This window comes from Miniopterus schreibersii (genome assembly GCF_964146895.1).
Source record: "Miniopterus schreibersii genome assembly, chromosome: 11".
Taxonomy (NCBI): Eukaryota; Metazoa; Chordata; class Mammalia; order Chiroptera; family Miniopteridae; genus Miniopterus; species Miniopterus schreibersii.
The window spans coordinates 12,342,503-12,359,579 of NC_138111.1; the positions used below are offsets into that span (position 1 = coordinate 12,342,503).

Here is a 17,077-nt window from a genome sequence, read left to right on the forward strand (position 1 = left end):
ACTGTGTATATTACAAAAGAGTGTCTCCATTGTATAGAAGGACTCGGCCCTTTTAAAGGCCACTTTGCCCATCCTGGGGTCATGTACAAAACCCTGCCTCTCTTCCTGGACCCGTCCACTTAAGAAAGTCTTCTTTCATGGCTTACGGCTTGGGACGGGTGTTAACCTTCAGCATTTGATCTCTGGGAGAGTCGTCAAGTGCGTTTAATACTAAAATGGGATTCCCTGGGAAATAGGGCTCACTTTCCACTGGGTTTTGCAGAAATCAAACTGTGACAGAGGAAGAGTCCTCTTTGAGGAGCGGTTTGGGGCCTCTGGTAACAGAACAGAGGAGGTGAGGATGGCCCTCCGCTGTCCCTGCCCCAGTGTCCTTTGTCACTCACCCTTCACTCTGTCCCCAGTCACTGCGCACACACAGATGTCTGTGAACTGGGTCGGGGGCATAGCCTTCATGACAGCTACACTCTCCTGTAAGCAAAACGAGAAAACAGTCTTGTGAAATTCTGCCTGCTTCACATAGTCTCCCCCGGTTTCCTTGTTTTCTTAGAAAGTAAAGCAAGTTGCTTTGCTTTAGAAAAGGCCCATGGAAAGAGGGCTTTCTGGTCTACCCACCATGGTGGTTAATAACAAATCTATTCATTTGTTCATTCATTCATTCATTCATTCATTCATTCATTCATCCATCAAATCCTGACCTCAATCCCTGCCAGGTTCTCTGCTGGGGATACAGAGATCAAGGTAAAACCCAGATGCCAAAAGAGCTCCTGGCTTAATGAGGGAAACAGAAAGTGACCCAGTGGCCACAAACGGAGGGCTCGTATTCAAATATTTACGCTATGATAAAGTACATTTGTACTAAAAGTGTAATCAGAAAGTTAAATTCTCTCCACCTGAATAAATAATCCATGTTCATTTGTAAGCCCCAAATCAAATGTCACTGCCTCCAAATATTCTTGATTTCCCCTTTTGGAAAAATTATTTTCATTTACAATCTTCAGATTTTATTTATTTTTGTTGTTTGCTTATTTTAATTGGTTTTCCTCTCATCTTCTCCCCTCCTTTCCCTTCTTGTTCCCTTCCATCTGCCCACCTATCCATCCACCCATCTATGCATCCATCCATGCATGCATGCATCCATCCATGCATCCATCCATGCATCCATCCATCCATGGATCCATCCACCCATCCATCCATCCATCCATCCATCCATCCATCCATCCATCCATGCATCCATCCATCCACCCATCCATGCATCCATGCATCCTTCCACTCATGCATGCATGCATCCATCCATTCATCCATCCATGTATCCATGCATCATTTTTCTCTGGCCACATCTTATGCTTGGATGCACGAATTCTTGCCAGCACCTTTAAGTGTATTCTTCCATTGGCCATGCCCATTTGATTTGGTCAGTGGATGATTCATTTCCTAGTATATGCCCGAAGTTCAGAATCCTGGAAGGGTTTTCAGAAACTCTCTGTCCTACCCCTTTGCTATTATCTGTCCTGCTCCACTCTACACTCCTTAGGGTTTTGATCCAATTAGTTATTAGGTTTTCCTAAGGTGCATTTGTAAAATGTTCACAGATGTTTTACCAAAAATAGATTCTATAAAAAAAAGTGTTTGGGAAACATGGTACCATTCCTCAGAGCCAGTAGAGTGTGATTCTGCACGAGGGTGATACAGATAGTTTCCCCTAAACGTATTTCACTTTGGGAAGCTGGCTGATGGAACAAGTCACAGGGTTAGTGTTCTGTGGAACAAACCTTGGAAAATGCTGGTGGGAAGTGCCCTGGTTTAGCTCACTGTCTGGAACAGAGTAGATGTTCAACACTGTGGGTTGAATGAATAATTTCGCTATGGCTCTGATAAGTTTCCAGACTACTGCTGTCAGGTTGCCTTCTTCCTGGTCTTCTGGAGATCGCCCTCACGCACACGCCCAGATGAACCGCAATTCTTCAGTCCGACAGGCATTCTATTTGATCTGCTCTGAGAGTTTTCAAACCACATTTCTCAGGAATATATATAGTTCTATGGGGGAGATTTAGGGACTTTGTAACTTTCAGATTTTAATTTTCTCAAGAAAAATTACTTTTAAATTTCTTTAAAAGTGAAAACTAAACACTCAGCTATTACAGGCTAGAATTTAGGACAATGGAGAGAATATTCAGGTTATGTTTTATGCAGGCCTCATTAAAAAAAAATCTCCTGTCATCTTTGCTTCATGGCAGAGGATACTGAGACTGCAAGTCGAGGCGCTAACAAGCTCATGCTATTTACAACTGCGTGTCTTATGAATCAGGATTGTCTCACCTTTGTGCAACCCAAACAAAGCCTGGCAGTGATATGATGCTAGGGTAACACGGGTTCTACAACTCTCACCCATGACTCCCGATTTCAAAATGTTTGCATTCCTCAAACAACCTTATTGCTTTCACCGATTCACTGTAAATGTTACGCATTTGACCTTACACAAAGCATTCTGAGTGTTAACAAACACTCTAACCTGTTTTATATATTACAGTGCTGCTTAATCTTTGTACCTCTGGCATTGCAAACATCTGGCAATCGGTCTGGGCTTAATAAATGTTCGTTGAACAAGGTAAAAGACAGAATATGGGGTGAAAAATCAGTCGGAGATAGTATTAAAAATATTCAGGATATCTAAGATTGTTAAAAGACACAGGGAGAGACGCAGAGAGAGTGAGATCCACCTGCCCCCTTCCTTGGACACCTGGTCTACCAGGAGGGCTCCCTGCGGGCAGGGGTGGCCCCTGTAACTCTCCAGCGTCATGCCCCGGGTCTTCCACTGAACGCGGGCGCTGTAAGTATGGGCAACCTAATGGACTGGTGATTGTTACTGGAGGTAAAAATAATGGAAGAGAGGTCCGAGATCCTTGAGATTTGGATGAGAGTAATCTGCCAACGTGGGAGGGAGAGGAGTCGCTAATGATGTGTTAAAATGCAACAGTCCCTTCATGAAATATTCACCACTTTAAACACGTCTAATATTAAAGATGAAAAGTCCTGGGATTTGTCCTCGAGACTCCCAGGACTGATTTATGACCTGTCACAAGCCACAGTCCTCATGATTCATAATGGGGGAGGTAAAATGGTTACCTCTGGCCAAGGGACGGGATGTGAGGCTGGGTGGGCGAGGAGGGCTGCCGGGAAAGGGCACCTGTCTCTCCTGTCAGGGGCTCTGCAGGAAAGGGCACAGGTCATTTTCCCTCCTTCGGGGACTATTAGTGAGCATGAAAAATCTACCCAGGAAAAGGGTGCTGCTCTATTTTTCTCTTTCTTTCATCCTCCTGTGCTTACTAGGCAAGTTTCCCCTGCCTCGGAATGGATCATTAATTACTGACACTGATTATACAGCAAATATGTATTTTGCAAATGAGAGGCATCCCCAGAGGGCCCCGCAGGCTGCCTGGGGAACAGGAAGCGGGGAGGGAAAAGCGTGGGGATGCAGGCCGCACACAGGCCCGGGTTCCAGGCCTCACTTTCTCTCTCCCTGGACGTGTGGCCTTAGGAAACTGACCTTACGTTTTCGGGACTCAGTTTTGTCATCTGTAGAATGGGGGCGGCAGTAACGTCACTCCCACAGAGCTGATGTGCGAATACGTTGAAGCAGTGAAAGGCAAAGCTCGTGGTTCAGGCAGATACATTAGTTTCCTCCCCTTTCCCTTTCACTGAATTCTGCTCCATGCTGACATATTAACTCTAGGGACACTATAAGTAATTTGCGCCTTGCTGGGCCTCAGTTTCCCCATCTGAAAAATGGGCCATTAGAGTAGATGCTCCTCAGTTCAGAGCACCGGGAGTCAGTTGTTTGTCTTGTCTTCCCAACCCCTAACCCCTGCTTTCTGGACAGTGTTAGTTTTAGCCTCAGCTCTGCTCTCTCTTAGCAGTCGGGCCAGGTGTCTGCAGCAAGATTTCCATCAACGCCGTGGCTGTCGGCTTTACTGACTCCCGTTGCCCATTTCGCTGGCTTAGCCTACTCTCCACTGTTTGCAACCGAGCATTGCCTTCTTGCAGGATGCAAACTTCCGACAGCCAGAGCTGGGGATGAAGCCCTTCCCCGGGCGAGGCCCTTCCTCAGTCCTGCCTCTGCTCACGCAGGGCAGCCAGGCTTTCAAAGGCGAGCGCCAGGGACTCAGGGTTCCCAGGTTGCCTGTGCTCCCTTCCTCTGGTTGCAACAGAGGGGACTGCACCCATCTTGCTCACAGCTGCATCCAGCACCTGCTGCACTGCCTGGCACATGCGTAAGTGAGGGGTGTATTTCACAATAGTAATGCCTATGTCAATGGAAGAGGGAAACCTTTTTTTTTTTTTTTGCCTATTTTCCCCACTAACCTGGGAGTTTCTTGATCGCAGAAACCTTTTCTTAATCATCCCTATATCCTAGCAATTAGTAAGTACAGTGCCTGGTGAAGGGTAGGCAAAGCATTTGTTAAACAAATAAATGAATAGATGGGAGAATTCGTGAACATATAAATATAGTCTAATGATCATAAATTCAGGCCGACTTCATCTAGAAAAATGACAGTTCTGCTAGAGACTGAAAGAAACGTTCTTACATTGGTGACATGCATTTGCCGAGGAAATGGAAAGTGTAAACATGAGTGCTGGTAAAACGTCTAAAATAGAATTCTATTTCACATCAGAGCAGGAAACGCTCCTAAAGAGCCTCTTGTTCCAATCGCCCCAGCTTCATTTCTCAGAGAGGGGAGACCTTTGGCCAAATCACTGGACTGGCCTCTGGGCCGGGCAGGATTAGAACCCAGGGCTCTTGACTATGACCTCAGCATTCTTTCATGGCACTGGTGGCCTCAATCTTTCAACATTACACCTGGCAACATTTTCTAGGAATTCTTTTTTTAGCTGGTCCTCCTCTGACATGTCTACGTTTCCTATAATGACAGTGTATTGCATCTACGAAGAGGAATTTTTAAATATAATCAATTTAAAATATTCTTAACAGATTAAAAACATACATTTATATGTGATTGATAACCCAGAACTTAAAACAAGAGTTTAATCTCTTCATTAAAGTGCTTCCCAGAAGGAAATTGAATTAAATAGATTTTCATCGTGCTAATTACTAGAACTCTGTATTATCAGCTACACATGAGTTACACTGGTTTTAAAATATTTATTCTTTAGGTCTCTTAGGTTCCACTTATTGAATTCTCACTTTTCATTATGTGCATTCTCACTCCATAAATGCTCGGGTAAAAACAACAGAATCCCTCCACTATGAACAGTCTGAGTGTATCTTGCAGAAGGTGCTCCAGTATCGCTTCGAAGCAGACAGCGCCTCGGGGGGGTCGTGGAAGGCTGGTGGCTGCTGAGGCGGTTCAGACGTGGGCCCCAAGATCATCTCGTTTCGGGTTTACAGCATGGCTCTGCCTCTTAGCATTTGTATGAACTGGATCAAGTCGCTTCGCCTCTCTGTTTCCTAACCTATAATGAGTGATATCACCTATCTGCCAGAATGATCAGAGATATATCTGAAAAGTCCTCAGAGCAATCTTTGGCACATTTCTTCCTGCCGAAACATCATAACTGTTTGGGTTTTTGTTACCATTGTTCCTGAATAAGTGGGGCACGTGTAGTGTCTTGTTTTAGTGGAAACAGAAAATGCTTTCTAGAGGAAGGGTGGTCTCAATGCCCAGGTATGCCCTTTGCAAGGCCAAAGGGACACAGTTTCTTTACCTGCACATGGGGGCAGCTTTGATGAAATAATCTATAGGGCTGATCCCTGTGGGCCCAGAGTCCGCAACAGCCGTTGCCTGTTTCTTTGGCTCCTCCTATGAAAGAGACCCAGGCAGAGGAGGACCGGGGTACGAGCCAGGGGGTGCTGCCCACTCCGTCCCCCAGGCCCGAGGAGCTCGTCGCCTGCCCACGAGAGTGCCAGGTAAGTGCGAAGCCCTCTTCCCAAGTTAGCCCGCTGTCGGGCTCCTCTCCTCCCAGCCGTCACCCTCTTGTGATTCCATTTTCACTTCTTCCAGCTCAGTCATCACTTATCATCACAGGCCAGGGACACTGGCTGCTGCTCACTTTCTTGTTTACTCTTCTTGTCGCTGTGGCTTAGAAAGACATCTCCCCGGGCCCCCGGAGCAGCCGCGTGCATGGCACCCCCTCCCGTCCCGACCCTGAGGGGGCTGCCCTGAGCCCCTGCCCTTCTGCGTCGCTGGGGTCCCGCTGGGGGCCGGGCATGCGGTGGGGGAGGCATGGGGGAGGCAGAGCATGACCAGGGCCTGCTCTGTGCGAGGACGCATGGAAGACACTTGAAACTGCTTATTGTATGTCACCTCACAGGTCACTCCCAAGGCCCATTCGAGGGGGAAGGTACGAGCGTCCACATTGTAAAATAAGAAAACCAAAGCTCAGGCTTGATTAGCCCGTTGCCCAAGGTCATAGCTGGGTCTTCAGAGCTCAGGTCTTTCACACGATCGCAAACATCACAACAATGAGAGTAACCACAAGGGCAAGAGCAAGGAGAGCTGCTTTAACTTGACAATGATAGTTACAGCAAGGGTAAGGGGAGAAGGGAGCCTGCAATCACATCCTGCTGGTTTCTAAAACTGCACTACATCTAAAGGTTAAGAATTGCTCTTTGAAATACCTGCTGTTCAAACGAAGATGCTGTATGCAGGATTGCACTGAATTCCTAACAACACCTAAATAACGAAGGGCCTTTGGATTGATTTTCTACCGGCAGGGGTCAGACACAGGGGTAACGTCAGACCTTCTGCTAATTGAGCATCTACTATGTGCTGACTGTAGCCAAATAATTTCTGGTTTCCATGACGACATGGGCAGGAAGGCTTACTGCCTCCACTTTAAATAACATGAAGATGAGGCTTGGAGAGAGTGAGCAGCTGCCTAACACTGTGACGAGAGGAGGGAACATCCCAGCGCAGCATCTCTGGTCCTTCCTTCCCAGGCTATACGACGGCTCTCTGGGGGGAATTCTTTAAGATGGAAAATAACACAGGGACAGGAAATCAGGGGTGTTGAAGGTCACTCTACCCTGTGGTAGGCTGAATCACTGGTGTCATTTCCCTACAACAGTGTCACCCAGTCATATGGCTGATTGTGAGAATAAAAGTTCTTTCCTGGCCCTTGTCGTCAGGCTTGTCATGTGACTTGTGTTGGTCAACGGGATGCAACAGGCAGGATATAAGGCATAAAGTGTGCTGTGTGGCCGGGCTTGCTGCCTTCTAGTCCCGCCTCTTGCCATGAGCAGGCCTGATCCCAGAAGGATATGGGGCATGTGGGACAGAGCTGGATACAACTTGGACACCGGCATTTCAGCTGCTGGGCCCTCATTGTTATTCAGCATCATACCTCTGAGAGCAAGAGGAGAAAAAAAATAGAGGCCAAAAGGTTTTGGTGGCACCGGCTGGTGATGGAGTCAGATGGAGATCAGTCCTTAATTGAGGCTACATGGCATTGACCCAGTTCACGTGGGCATCTGTGCGGGGTGGCCCGGGCACTGAGAGGCCACCAGCCAGGTCACACCAGGGCCACCAGTTCAGGGTCTCAGCTAGGGTGACCCCTCTCCACTGGCTCCATTCCCTCTCTTCCTAGCCTCCCCCATCCCTGAGTGTACCACTCACACATGATCTACAAACTCGTGCTGGGGGGAAGACATGTGGGTAAGAGATCCTTGTAAATTCTGGCTGATTGAGGAGGGAGGAAGGGTGGAGAAACCTCCCTAACAGCCTGGAACAGATACACACGCAGACGTCTCCAACATCCAGGAAGGATCTCATTCCAGTTGGCCAACCTGGGATTCCTGACATAAGCACACAGAGCTGGGCCTGCTGGGCGGGGAGTCACCCTCTCTGCATCCCCCCCCCCTTCATCCAGAGCCCCGAATCACCCATGCTGCCTTGATGAACCCGGATGGGGTCAGGGGCCACGGGAAAGGGAAGGGGAATCGGCATTGGCCTACGAACCAAAAGGACCTGAGACTGAGTCCTTGATCGATTACCCATGACCTGAGCTGCCTGGATAAGTCATTGCACTTCTCTGGGCCTCAGTTTTCCCATCGGAAAAAAGGCATCTTAAGCCCAATTTTAAAAACCGTCCTAAGGATTGGAGATAAATTAAAAATAATCAGTTACCACATCCCCAGACATGCAGGCAGCATTCAGTAAGTGGAGGTGTTGTTGTTGTTATTACTATTACTGCCAGCACTGCTATCTCCGCTGTTGCTGCTGTGCAGGCTGGGCAAAGCCAGGCCCTCCTTGCCCCCTGGTTTGTTGCCCCGTCCCTCTCGGCTGCAGCTCCCCTCCTGGGCTTCCTGCTGTTAGTTCCTCTCTTCTCGCCACACGGTCCTTGCCTCCTCTCTGGTTCAGGTCTCACTTCTTCAGACCATTTTTCATTCTCTGTACCACTGCTCTGTGCCTGGCACAGGTGGCACCAGGGCACAGCGGTGCACCCACCCAGCTCCCTGCCTTCCAGCTGCTGATGCTCAAGTGCGGAGATGGAGAGGAAACTACGTCACGGCCGCAAGGTGTGTGATTTGTGCTAGAGGGAGAGCGTGTGCCAAGAGCCACAGGGTCCTGAAAAAAGGGTGTCACACTCTTCCCCAAGGGCAGGACACATCCCTGACGTGGCCGAGTAATAAGAATGAGGGGACAGAGACTCCTCACTGCCCGACGGTGTTGGAAGTTCATTTATGCCCACTCACGTGACCCTCATGAAAAGCCTACGTGAATAGGTTCTATCTTCAACCCCATCTCACAGATGAGGAGACTGAGGCCCAGAGAGGGTAAGTAACTTGCTTGACGAAAGTCAAAACGCTGAGTGTCAAGAGCCAGGACTGGAACCCAGCCAGCCGCCCCCAGGCCGTAGGGCCTCCCTCTCCAGGGGAAGGAAGTTTTCCAGACAGAGGCGAGGACGGTGCAAAGGCAGGTCACGGCATGAATGGGAAACTGCGAGCCCTTTGGCTTCTCCGGAGCAGCAGGGTCCGCTGGATCAGCAGAGCCAGAGGGTTTAAGGGACACTGAGGAACCCAGTCCTAGTTCTGCAGGGGTGAGGCAACAGCCTCTGGGAACCCCCCACGACCCCTCTACAAAAACAGTAATTCTCCATGCTGAGCCCCAGCCCCGTGCGTGAAGAGGGGCCAGTTAAAGCAGAGCAGACAGGCCAGGAGCCAGAACAGGGCTTGAAGCCCACCTCTGTTCCCCAACGTCTCCATGAGCGTGTGTCCCGTCTCTGGCCAAGGCTCGCTGCCTCAGGTCTGCACTGAGCCTCATCCCTCCTGCCGCCGTCAGGGATAGCGCGTGATTCTTGGCACGGGCTCCACGGGCAGGACCTGCTATTGCCGTGAAGACGCCGAGCGGGCTGGTTGGCCTAACGTTCGTTCCTGACTGTAGCCCTTACCCTGGACCCTCAGTTATGAGCTGGCGAAAGGGAAGAGCTAGGAGGTGCTGATGGAGCCTGTTAAGCTGACATGGTTGGTCCAGCTTTTCACCAATACCCCCCCCCAGCCGTTCTGTGAAGCAGGAGCTACTGTCCCCCAGATTTTACAGCTGAGGCAGGGGAAGTCCTCGGGAGCTCAGTGACTGGACCCCAGTCCTCACAGGGAGAGAGCAACAGGGTCACAATCGAACTCGGGTCTGCTCGGCTCTGGAGTCAGAGCTCCCCGCTAGCCCAGGTAGGATAAAGGAGGTTCAGTGTGACCCTGCGTGGCACTGAACAGGGCCCGCCTTGGTGGTGCCACCTGGCTGCTTCCCACACCTCTACTGGGGCTCACAGGGGTGAAGGTGAGGCAGGGCCATGAGGTTGTCGATGCCCCTGGAGCTGTGACCCCACCCGTTAGCAAGTGGCCCTTCTCCGAGCCTTGTCCTTCTCAGCTAAAAGACGGGGAACACAGCCTGGCGCACCCCCATTCACAAGGATGCAGTGAGGATACGATATATGATTATTCTATGGGGAACACACGAGGATTAATCATGTGGCTGTTCCATGCTCCAACAAAATCCAAAACCACAGAGTGAAAAATACAGAATAAATTAAGCAGAGAGTAATTACTCACTTTGCAAAAGAGTTCTTCACAAAAGCGATGCACCGATGGCTTTTTCGAGCACTGGCTATCTTTATGGGTTTAAAATCAAATTCATTTATAAAATTAAAGCCAAGAGAGTAATTATTTTCCAGATGTGCACTGAGTGCACTGGCCGCGTGTACATGACCTGCCCATGCCATCAATGCCATAAAGCAAGGGGTGCAGACGCCCCTAGATGGGACTTGGCCTTTGTCTAGTCATGAACGGGAAAACGAGGAGAGCCTGCGGGCAGCATGTGGCTTCTGCCCTTTCTCAGCGTGACCTCAGGCTCAGCTACGGCCAGGGGTCAGGGTCCCGGCGAGCTTCCATGGAAGCTGGAGAACTGCTGTTTCCAGTTCCTTCCATCTGGAATATTACACCACTGTCCATAATATGTACCCTCCGCGGAACCCGCTCGTTTTCACTTTGCCAACCTCGCTCCTGATTACTCTCGCTTTCCTATTCTTGCGGCCCCGGCCTCCCGTGTCCCTCTTCTCTTTTGTGGTTCTCCCGTCACCCTCCTCTTTATTTCTCAATCTTTGTGTTTCTGTAGCTGCCTCAGTTTCTCTCTTGGTCCTCTGCTTCTCGGTTCTTCCCTTTCCCTCTATAGGAGTGTGTCTCTATAGACCTTGCTGTCTGTCTGTCTTTCCCCATGCCTTGCTTTCCTTTGTAGCACAGTCAGGGAAGAATTTAAAAGTCGGAGGCCCAAGTTCAATTCTCAGACCCACCTTCATTTCCTCCGCACACAAAAGGAGTCTAAAAAAGGAGAGTCTGCCTGGCCAGCATGGCTCAGAAGTTGCACATCTGCCTATGAACCAGGGGGTCATGGTTGGATTCCGGTCAGGGCACATGCCTGGGTTGTGGGCTCCATCCCCAGTAGGGGGCGTGCAGGAGGCAGCTGATTAATGTCTCTCATTATTGATTTCTCTCTCTCTCTCTCTCTCTCTCCCCCTTCCTCTCTTTGAAATCCATAAACATATTTTTAAAAATAAAATAAAAAAGGAGTCTGTCTCCTTCAAGAGTTAAAGTCTACAGCCAACATCATACTCAACGGTCAAAAACTAAAACAATTTCCCTTAAAAACAGGAACAAGACAGGGGTATCCACTCTCACCACTCTTACTCAACATAGTCCTGGAAGTCCTAGCCACAGCCATCAGGCAGGAAGAAAACATAAAAGGTATCCAAATTGGAAAGGAGGAAGTAAAACTGTCATTATTTCCAGATGACATGATACTGTATATAGAAAACCCTAAAGACTCCATCAAAGTACTACTAGATTTGATAAACGAATTTGGCAAGGTAGCTGGATACAAAATAAACATCTGGAAATCAACGGCATTCTTATACACCAACAATGAACTTTCAGAGAGAGAAACTAAAAAAAAATACCATTTACCACTGCAACTAAAAAAATAACATTCCTAGGAATAAACTTAACCAAGGATGTCAAAGACCTATGCTCGGAAAACTACAGTACACTGAAAAAAGAAATAGAGGAAGATTTAAACAAGTGGAAGAATATACCATGCTCATGGATTAGAAGAATCAATATCATTAAAATGCCCATACTACCCAAAGCAATTTATAAATTCAATGCAATTCCTATTAAAATACCAACAGCATATTTCACAGATCCAGAACAAACATTTTGAAAATTTATATGGAACCAAAGAAGACCCCGAATAGCTGCAGCCATCTTGAGAAAAAAGAACAGAGTGGGAGGGATCACTTTGCCAGACATCAAACTGTACTACAAAGCCACTGTAAGCAAAACGGCCTGGTATTGGTACAACAACAGGCATATAGATCAATGGAACAGAACAGAGACCCCAGAAATAGACCACGCCATTATGGTCAGTTAATATTTGACAAAGGAGGCAAGAGCATACGATGGAGTAAAGACAGTCTCTTCAATAAGTGGTGCTGGGAAAATTGGACAGCTACATGCAGAAAAATGAAATCATAAAAATCCTGGAAGAAAGCATAGGCGGTAAAGTCACAGACATCCCACGTAGTGGACGTTTCACTGATACATCTCCTAGGGCAAGAGAAACAAAAGAAAAAATAAACATATGGGACCACATCAAACTAAAAAGCTTCTGCCCAGCAAAAGAAAACAGCCTCAAAATACAAAGGAACCCCACGGTCTGGGAGAACATATTTGCCAAGGATGCATCTGATAAGGGGCTAATTTCCAAAGTGTACAAAGAACTCCTATTACTCAGCAAGAGGAAGACAAACAATTCAATTAAGAAATGGGGAAAGGACCTGAATAGACACTTCTCCAAAGAGGACATACAGAAGGCCAAGAGACACATGAGAAAATGCTCAACGTCGCTAATCATCAGAGAGATGCAAATTAAAACCACAATGAGGTATCACTTCTACCTGTCAGAATGGCTCCATCAACAAATCAACAAATCAGCAAACGACTAGCGCTGGCGAGGGTGTGGAGAAAGGGGAACCTGGTGCACTGCTGGCGGGAATGCAGGCTGGGGCAGCCACTATGGAAAACAGTATGGAGGTTCCTCAAAAAATTAAAAATGGAGCTGCCTTTTGACCTAGTGATCCCACTTCTAGGAATATATCCTAAGAATCCTGAAACACTCATCAGAAAGAATATTTGCACCCCTGTGTTCATAGCAGCACAGTTTACAATAGCCAAGATCTGGCAACAGCCCAAGTGCCCATCAGTAGCTGAGTGGATAAAAAGCTGAGGGACATTTACACCATGGAATACTACGCAGCTGTAAAGAAGAAGGACCTCGTGCCCTTTGGGACAGTATAGAAGGACCTGGAGAATATTATGCTGAGTGAAATAAGCCAGGCAGCGAAAGACAAACATCACATGATCTCGCTTATACGTGGAATCTAAAGACCTTAATAAACTGATGAAAAGAATAGATTCAATGACATGGAAGCATAGAGGAGACTGACGAATGTCAGAGGGATGGAGGAGGGGGAGAGAGTAACCAAAGAATGTATATGCAGATATGCACAACCCAAGGACACGGACAATGGTGGGGAGAGGGACTGGGGAGGGGGAGGGGACGGGGTGGAATGGGTCATTGGGGAGAAAAAGGGACATCTGTAATATTTTAAACAAAATAAATAAATAAATAAATAAATAATAAATAAATAAATCAGGAAAAAAAAGAGTTAATGTGAAGATTACATAAGATATAGCTGTCAAGGCGCCTAGAGCAAAGACTAATTCGCTTCCTGTTAATTCCACCCCCTCTTTTACTGGATTTCTCCCATGCCCCCTCCCTTCCTCTCTCTTCCCTCCCCACTCCTCCCACTGTCTCGGCGCTTCTCTCGCACAAGCACACACATGCTCCACCCCCAGCCCTCACCCCATGCCCCAGCCAGCCTCCGCTTTCTGGCAACAATTTGATTTAAAAAAAAAACAACAAGTTCCCATCAGTTTCTCTCTTTTTTAAAAATGGAACTTATCAGGGTGACTGGTTAATAAAATCATATAGGCTTCAGGTGTCCAATTCCACAATACATCATCTGTATATTGTACTGTGTGTTCACCACCCCGAGTCAAGTCTCCTTCCATCAGCTTCTCTTACAAAACATCTTTACGCCACATTGACTGGTCTATGATGGAGAATCGTTGTGAATCATTAAAACTAAGCAGCGTGTGTCCAAGCGCCCGCGCCGGGCGTCACTAGGGAGCGGGATTCGCTGTGATGTCCGTTTTCGGTCATTAGAGAGATGGCAGCAGGCTGTGCCCACGGCGAGGGAGACACCACCTGCCCTCGCGTCACTGTGTGGAGCGGCTTGAATTCCCGACGCCCTGTCCTGAGGGACAGTCTTGGTGTGCCACCTCCACCCTGTGGTCACTACGGAGCCATTTAGTGAAGTTTTAATTAAGAGACATTTAATTCTGTGACCAAAAGGCTGGGATGGAAATAGACACACACACACACACGCGCCTCCTATCAGAGGCCTTTATCATCTCCATTGGCATGAAAAGTGACATGAAAGCTGCCATCAGGCAAGAGAGGGGGAAGGGGCAGTGTGGGGCAACGGCTGGCTCCCTACGGATGGCATCGGCGACCAGAAAAGGCTCTTGCTACCGCCAAGTGCTGCGTTTTCAATGGTTGCGTGGAGGGCCCGCCTGCTCGGCACCTGTCCTCACGCTTCACAGTCCATCACGGTTAAGCCTTTTGCGGGCTCAGCGCTGCCAACACGGGGGGTTCTTTTTGACCCTGATTCAATAATCCCCATTTGTTGAAAACGTATATTTGCCATATAACGTAGCGGGGACTTTGTATTGATTATAATCGTCACAATAACTTCGCAAAAGTGAATACCTTTTCTTTTGATGAAAAAGAGCAGGGAATTGATGCTTGGGGGAAATTAAGCAATTTTCTCAAAACCGCAGCACTAGTCAGAGAGGGCGCCACGATGTCAGCCCAGGTCTGTCTGAATTCAATGTTTGGACTGTTTCCATCTTGCTCTTACTTTCTCTCCAAAACAAAACAGACCCCACCAGGAGGGCAGCTTGATTTGTTGCAAATTAGGGGTGGTGGCAGTGTCTCCTCTGCTTCCCTCCTGGTGACTGACTCTTCCTGGGGCTCAATATTGGTGAAAGAGACATTAATGAAGCTTACGGGGAACTAGCCACACCCCAGATGACCTGCACTGAGGCATTTGCTGGCATGAATGAGTGGATCGGACCAGAAGGCTACAAGGCACACCTGGAAGTCTCTGCCAGAGCCAATGCCACCCTCACACGTTGTAAGCCTCCTGAAGCCAGCGTTGGGCAGAGCATTGCTTTCAGTGGAGTGTGCAGTACATAGAATCGAGATCCGGAGAGCATGTAGATAGATTCTCATGTAAACTCCTCTTGTATTATAAATGGAGACACTGAGGCCCAGAGAACAAAGTGGCATGTCAAAGGTCACAGCACAAGTAAAAATTGCAGGTCTAAGGGCGAAGCCCATGGAATTTGTTTCCAAATCCGGCATTCCTCCTTTCATTCGCTCATTCCATTATCACTATCAGACATCCCCGCTGTGCTAGACAGCGGGCTGGGCTTGGGGACAGAGCAGTGAGTGACACAGACACAACCCTGCCTTTACACAGCACGCAGTCTCTTAGGTGCTGGTCATTAAACACAGAATCACACAAATAGGTTCGTAATGACAAGCAGTAATCATGTATTGATGGTATAGGCTAGCGGTTAAGAGGTTAAACTCTGAAGCCAGACTTCTAGGATTCCAATCTATACGCCACCACTTCCGAGACGTGTGACTCTGGGAAAATGCCTTCACTTGTGTGATTTATTTCCCTCACTGGTACAGGGTGAAAACAGGGCATTACATTACATAGCCTTCCACATTCCAGCACCCCTGAAGTGAGGACTTGTCTGGTTACTATTAGTGTCGTATGGTTATTACTGACAGCCTGTTTTCCTTACTGGTACATAAAATATTGGTATATTTATATCAGATTGTTTCTTGGTTTGGTTACAATTTGACTGTATTTATTGCATACGGTAATGGAGGGGATTATACAAGGTCATATGTGAAGTGCTTAGAAGAGTGCCTAACACATAAGTTTGCACTATATAGCACACATTGTCATTATTATTATTATTATTATTATTATTATTATTTACTATAAAGGAAATGCTGAGTACACGAATGGAGCATCAGCCACAAGGGAATAATGGAGTCTAGAAGGTCAGGGAAAACCTCCTGGAGGAAGTGACATTTACCCTGAAACACGGAGGAGTGAAGACAGTGACACAATGGGGCCTGTAAGAAGTGGCAGGGGGCACAGCAGGTGTGGCTCAGTGGTTGAGCATCAACCTATAAACCAGGAGGTCACAGTTCGATTCCTGGTCAGGGCACATGCCTGGGTTGCAGGCTCGATCCCCAGTAGGAGGCAGCCGGTCAATGATTTGCTCTCATCATTGATGTTCCTCTCTCCTTCTCTCCCTTCCTCTCTCTGAAATCAATAAAAACATATTAAAAAAAAAAAGAAGAAGTGGTGGTGGGTGGAGAGCAGATTGGCTACTGGAAATGGCTCACCATTAACACGTATGGGGACACTTCGCAGCAAGGATTGTGCATCCCAATTACACTCCCAACTCTGCCCTATACTTGGACCACTATCTTCTCTTCCCATACACTCGTCTGTTGATAACTCATTGGCCATAAGGTTTTGCAATACATTTAGAAGTTTCCTGGAATCTTTTACTAAATAGTAAGATATATACCATTTTTGGAGGCCCTAATATATTTTTGTAATATAGTTGCTGAATGAAATTAAATATAGAATCTAATTTAAATCCCATTAGATTATACTTTTTATGATCAATTCTAGTCTTAGAAACCAAGAGCCTCCCTCCTTTTCGGAAAAAAAAAAAAAAAATACCCCAAAGATAATCATCAGAGATACTTCAAGTTATCTTCTTATACGCAGCTTTACAAAACGAGATTTCAGATCTCTCACAACTTCTTTTCTTTCTCAAGTTCAGAAGCAAATGTTGCCTTGAACCTTCAGTGGGATTGGCAAGTTCCCAATAAGGAAAATTTTCAAAGTCAGTTCTGTAGCCCATTCGAACCTTCATGTCCTTCCCAGGGCCTGAGTGGTCAGTCCTGTTGCTCACCATGTGGGCTCTCTGAAATTTCATGACCTCATCTTTGACACAGATTGTCCTTTTTCAAAGGACCTCAACCCTCTTCCACAACGTAACATTTTACAACACATTTAAAGCAAACAGAGCAAGACTCCCAGGCAGACGTATAAAATGGTTTCCCTACAACTCATCAATGCGGTCACAGTGCCACCTCTCAGTTCTGCACTTTCCCCTTGTCGCCAGTCCAATTGGGTCCTTTTATTTTTTTCAAGTCCACTTATTCTATAAATTCTTTGTCCAAAGGATTCATACCTGCCTCTGAGAATTCTCTGCAAACACCTATGAAAGGAGAATGCCAGAATGCCTCGCTCTTGCTAGGCCAACTCTCTCACACACCGACTCCTC

The 17,077-nt window shown here is 47.3% G+C and overlaps 1 protein-coding gene across 4 annotated transcripts in view; it reads right to left on the reverse strand.

The window, feature by feature from the left end:
- Positions 1-17,077, reverse strand: part of ASTN2 (astrotactin 2) — a 694,556-nt gene that overhangs the window by 365,699 nt on the left and 311,780 nt on the right. For all 4 annotated transcript variants that reach the window (XM_081150627.1, XM_081150626.1, XM_081150624.1 and 1 more), the window contains one exon: positions 384-468. In XM_081150627.1, the coding sequence (XP_081006753.1) occupies positions 384-468 (85 nt within the window). The remainder of the gene's footprint in view (positions 1-383; positions 469-17,077) is intronic.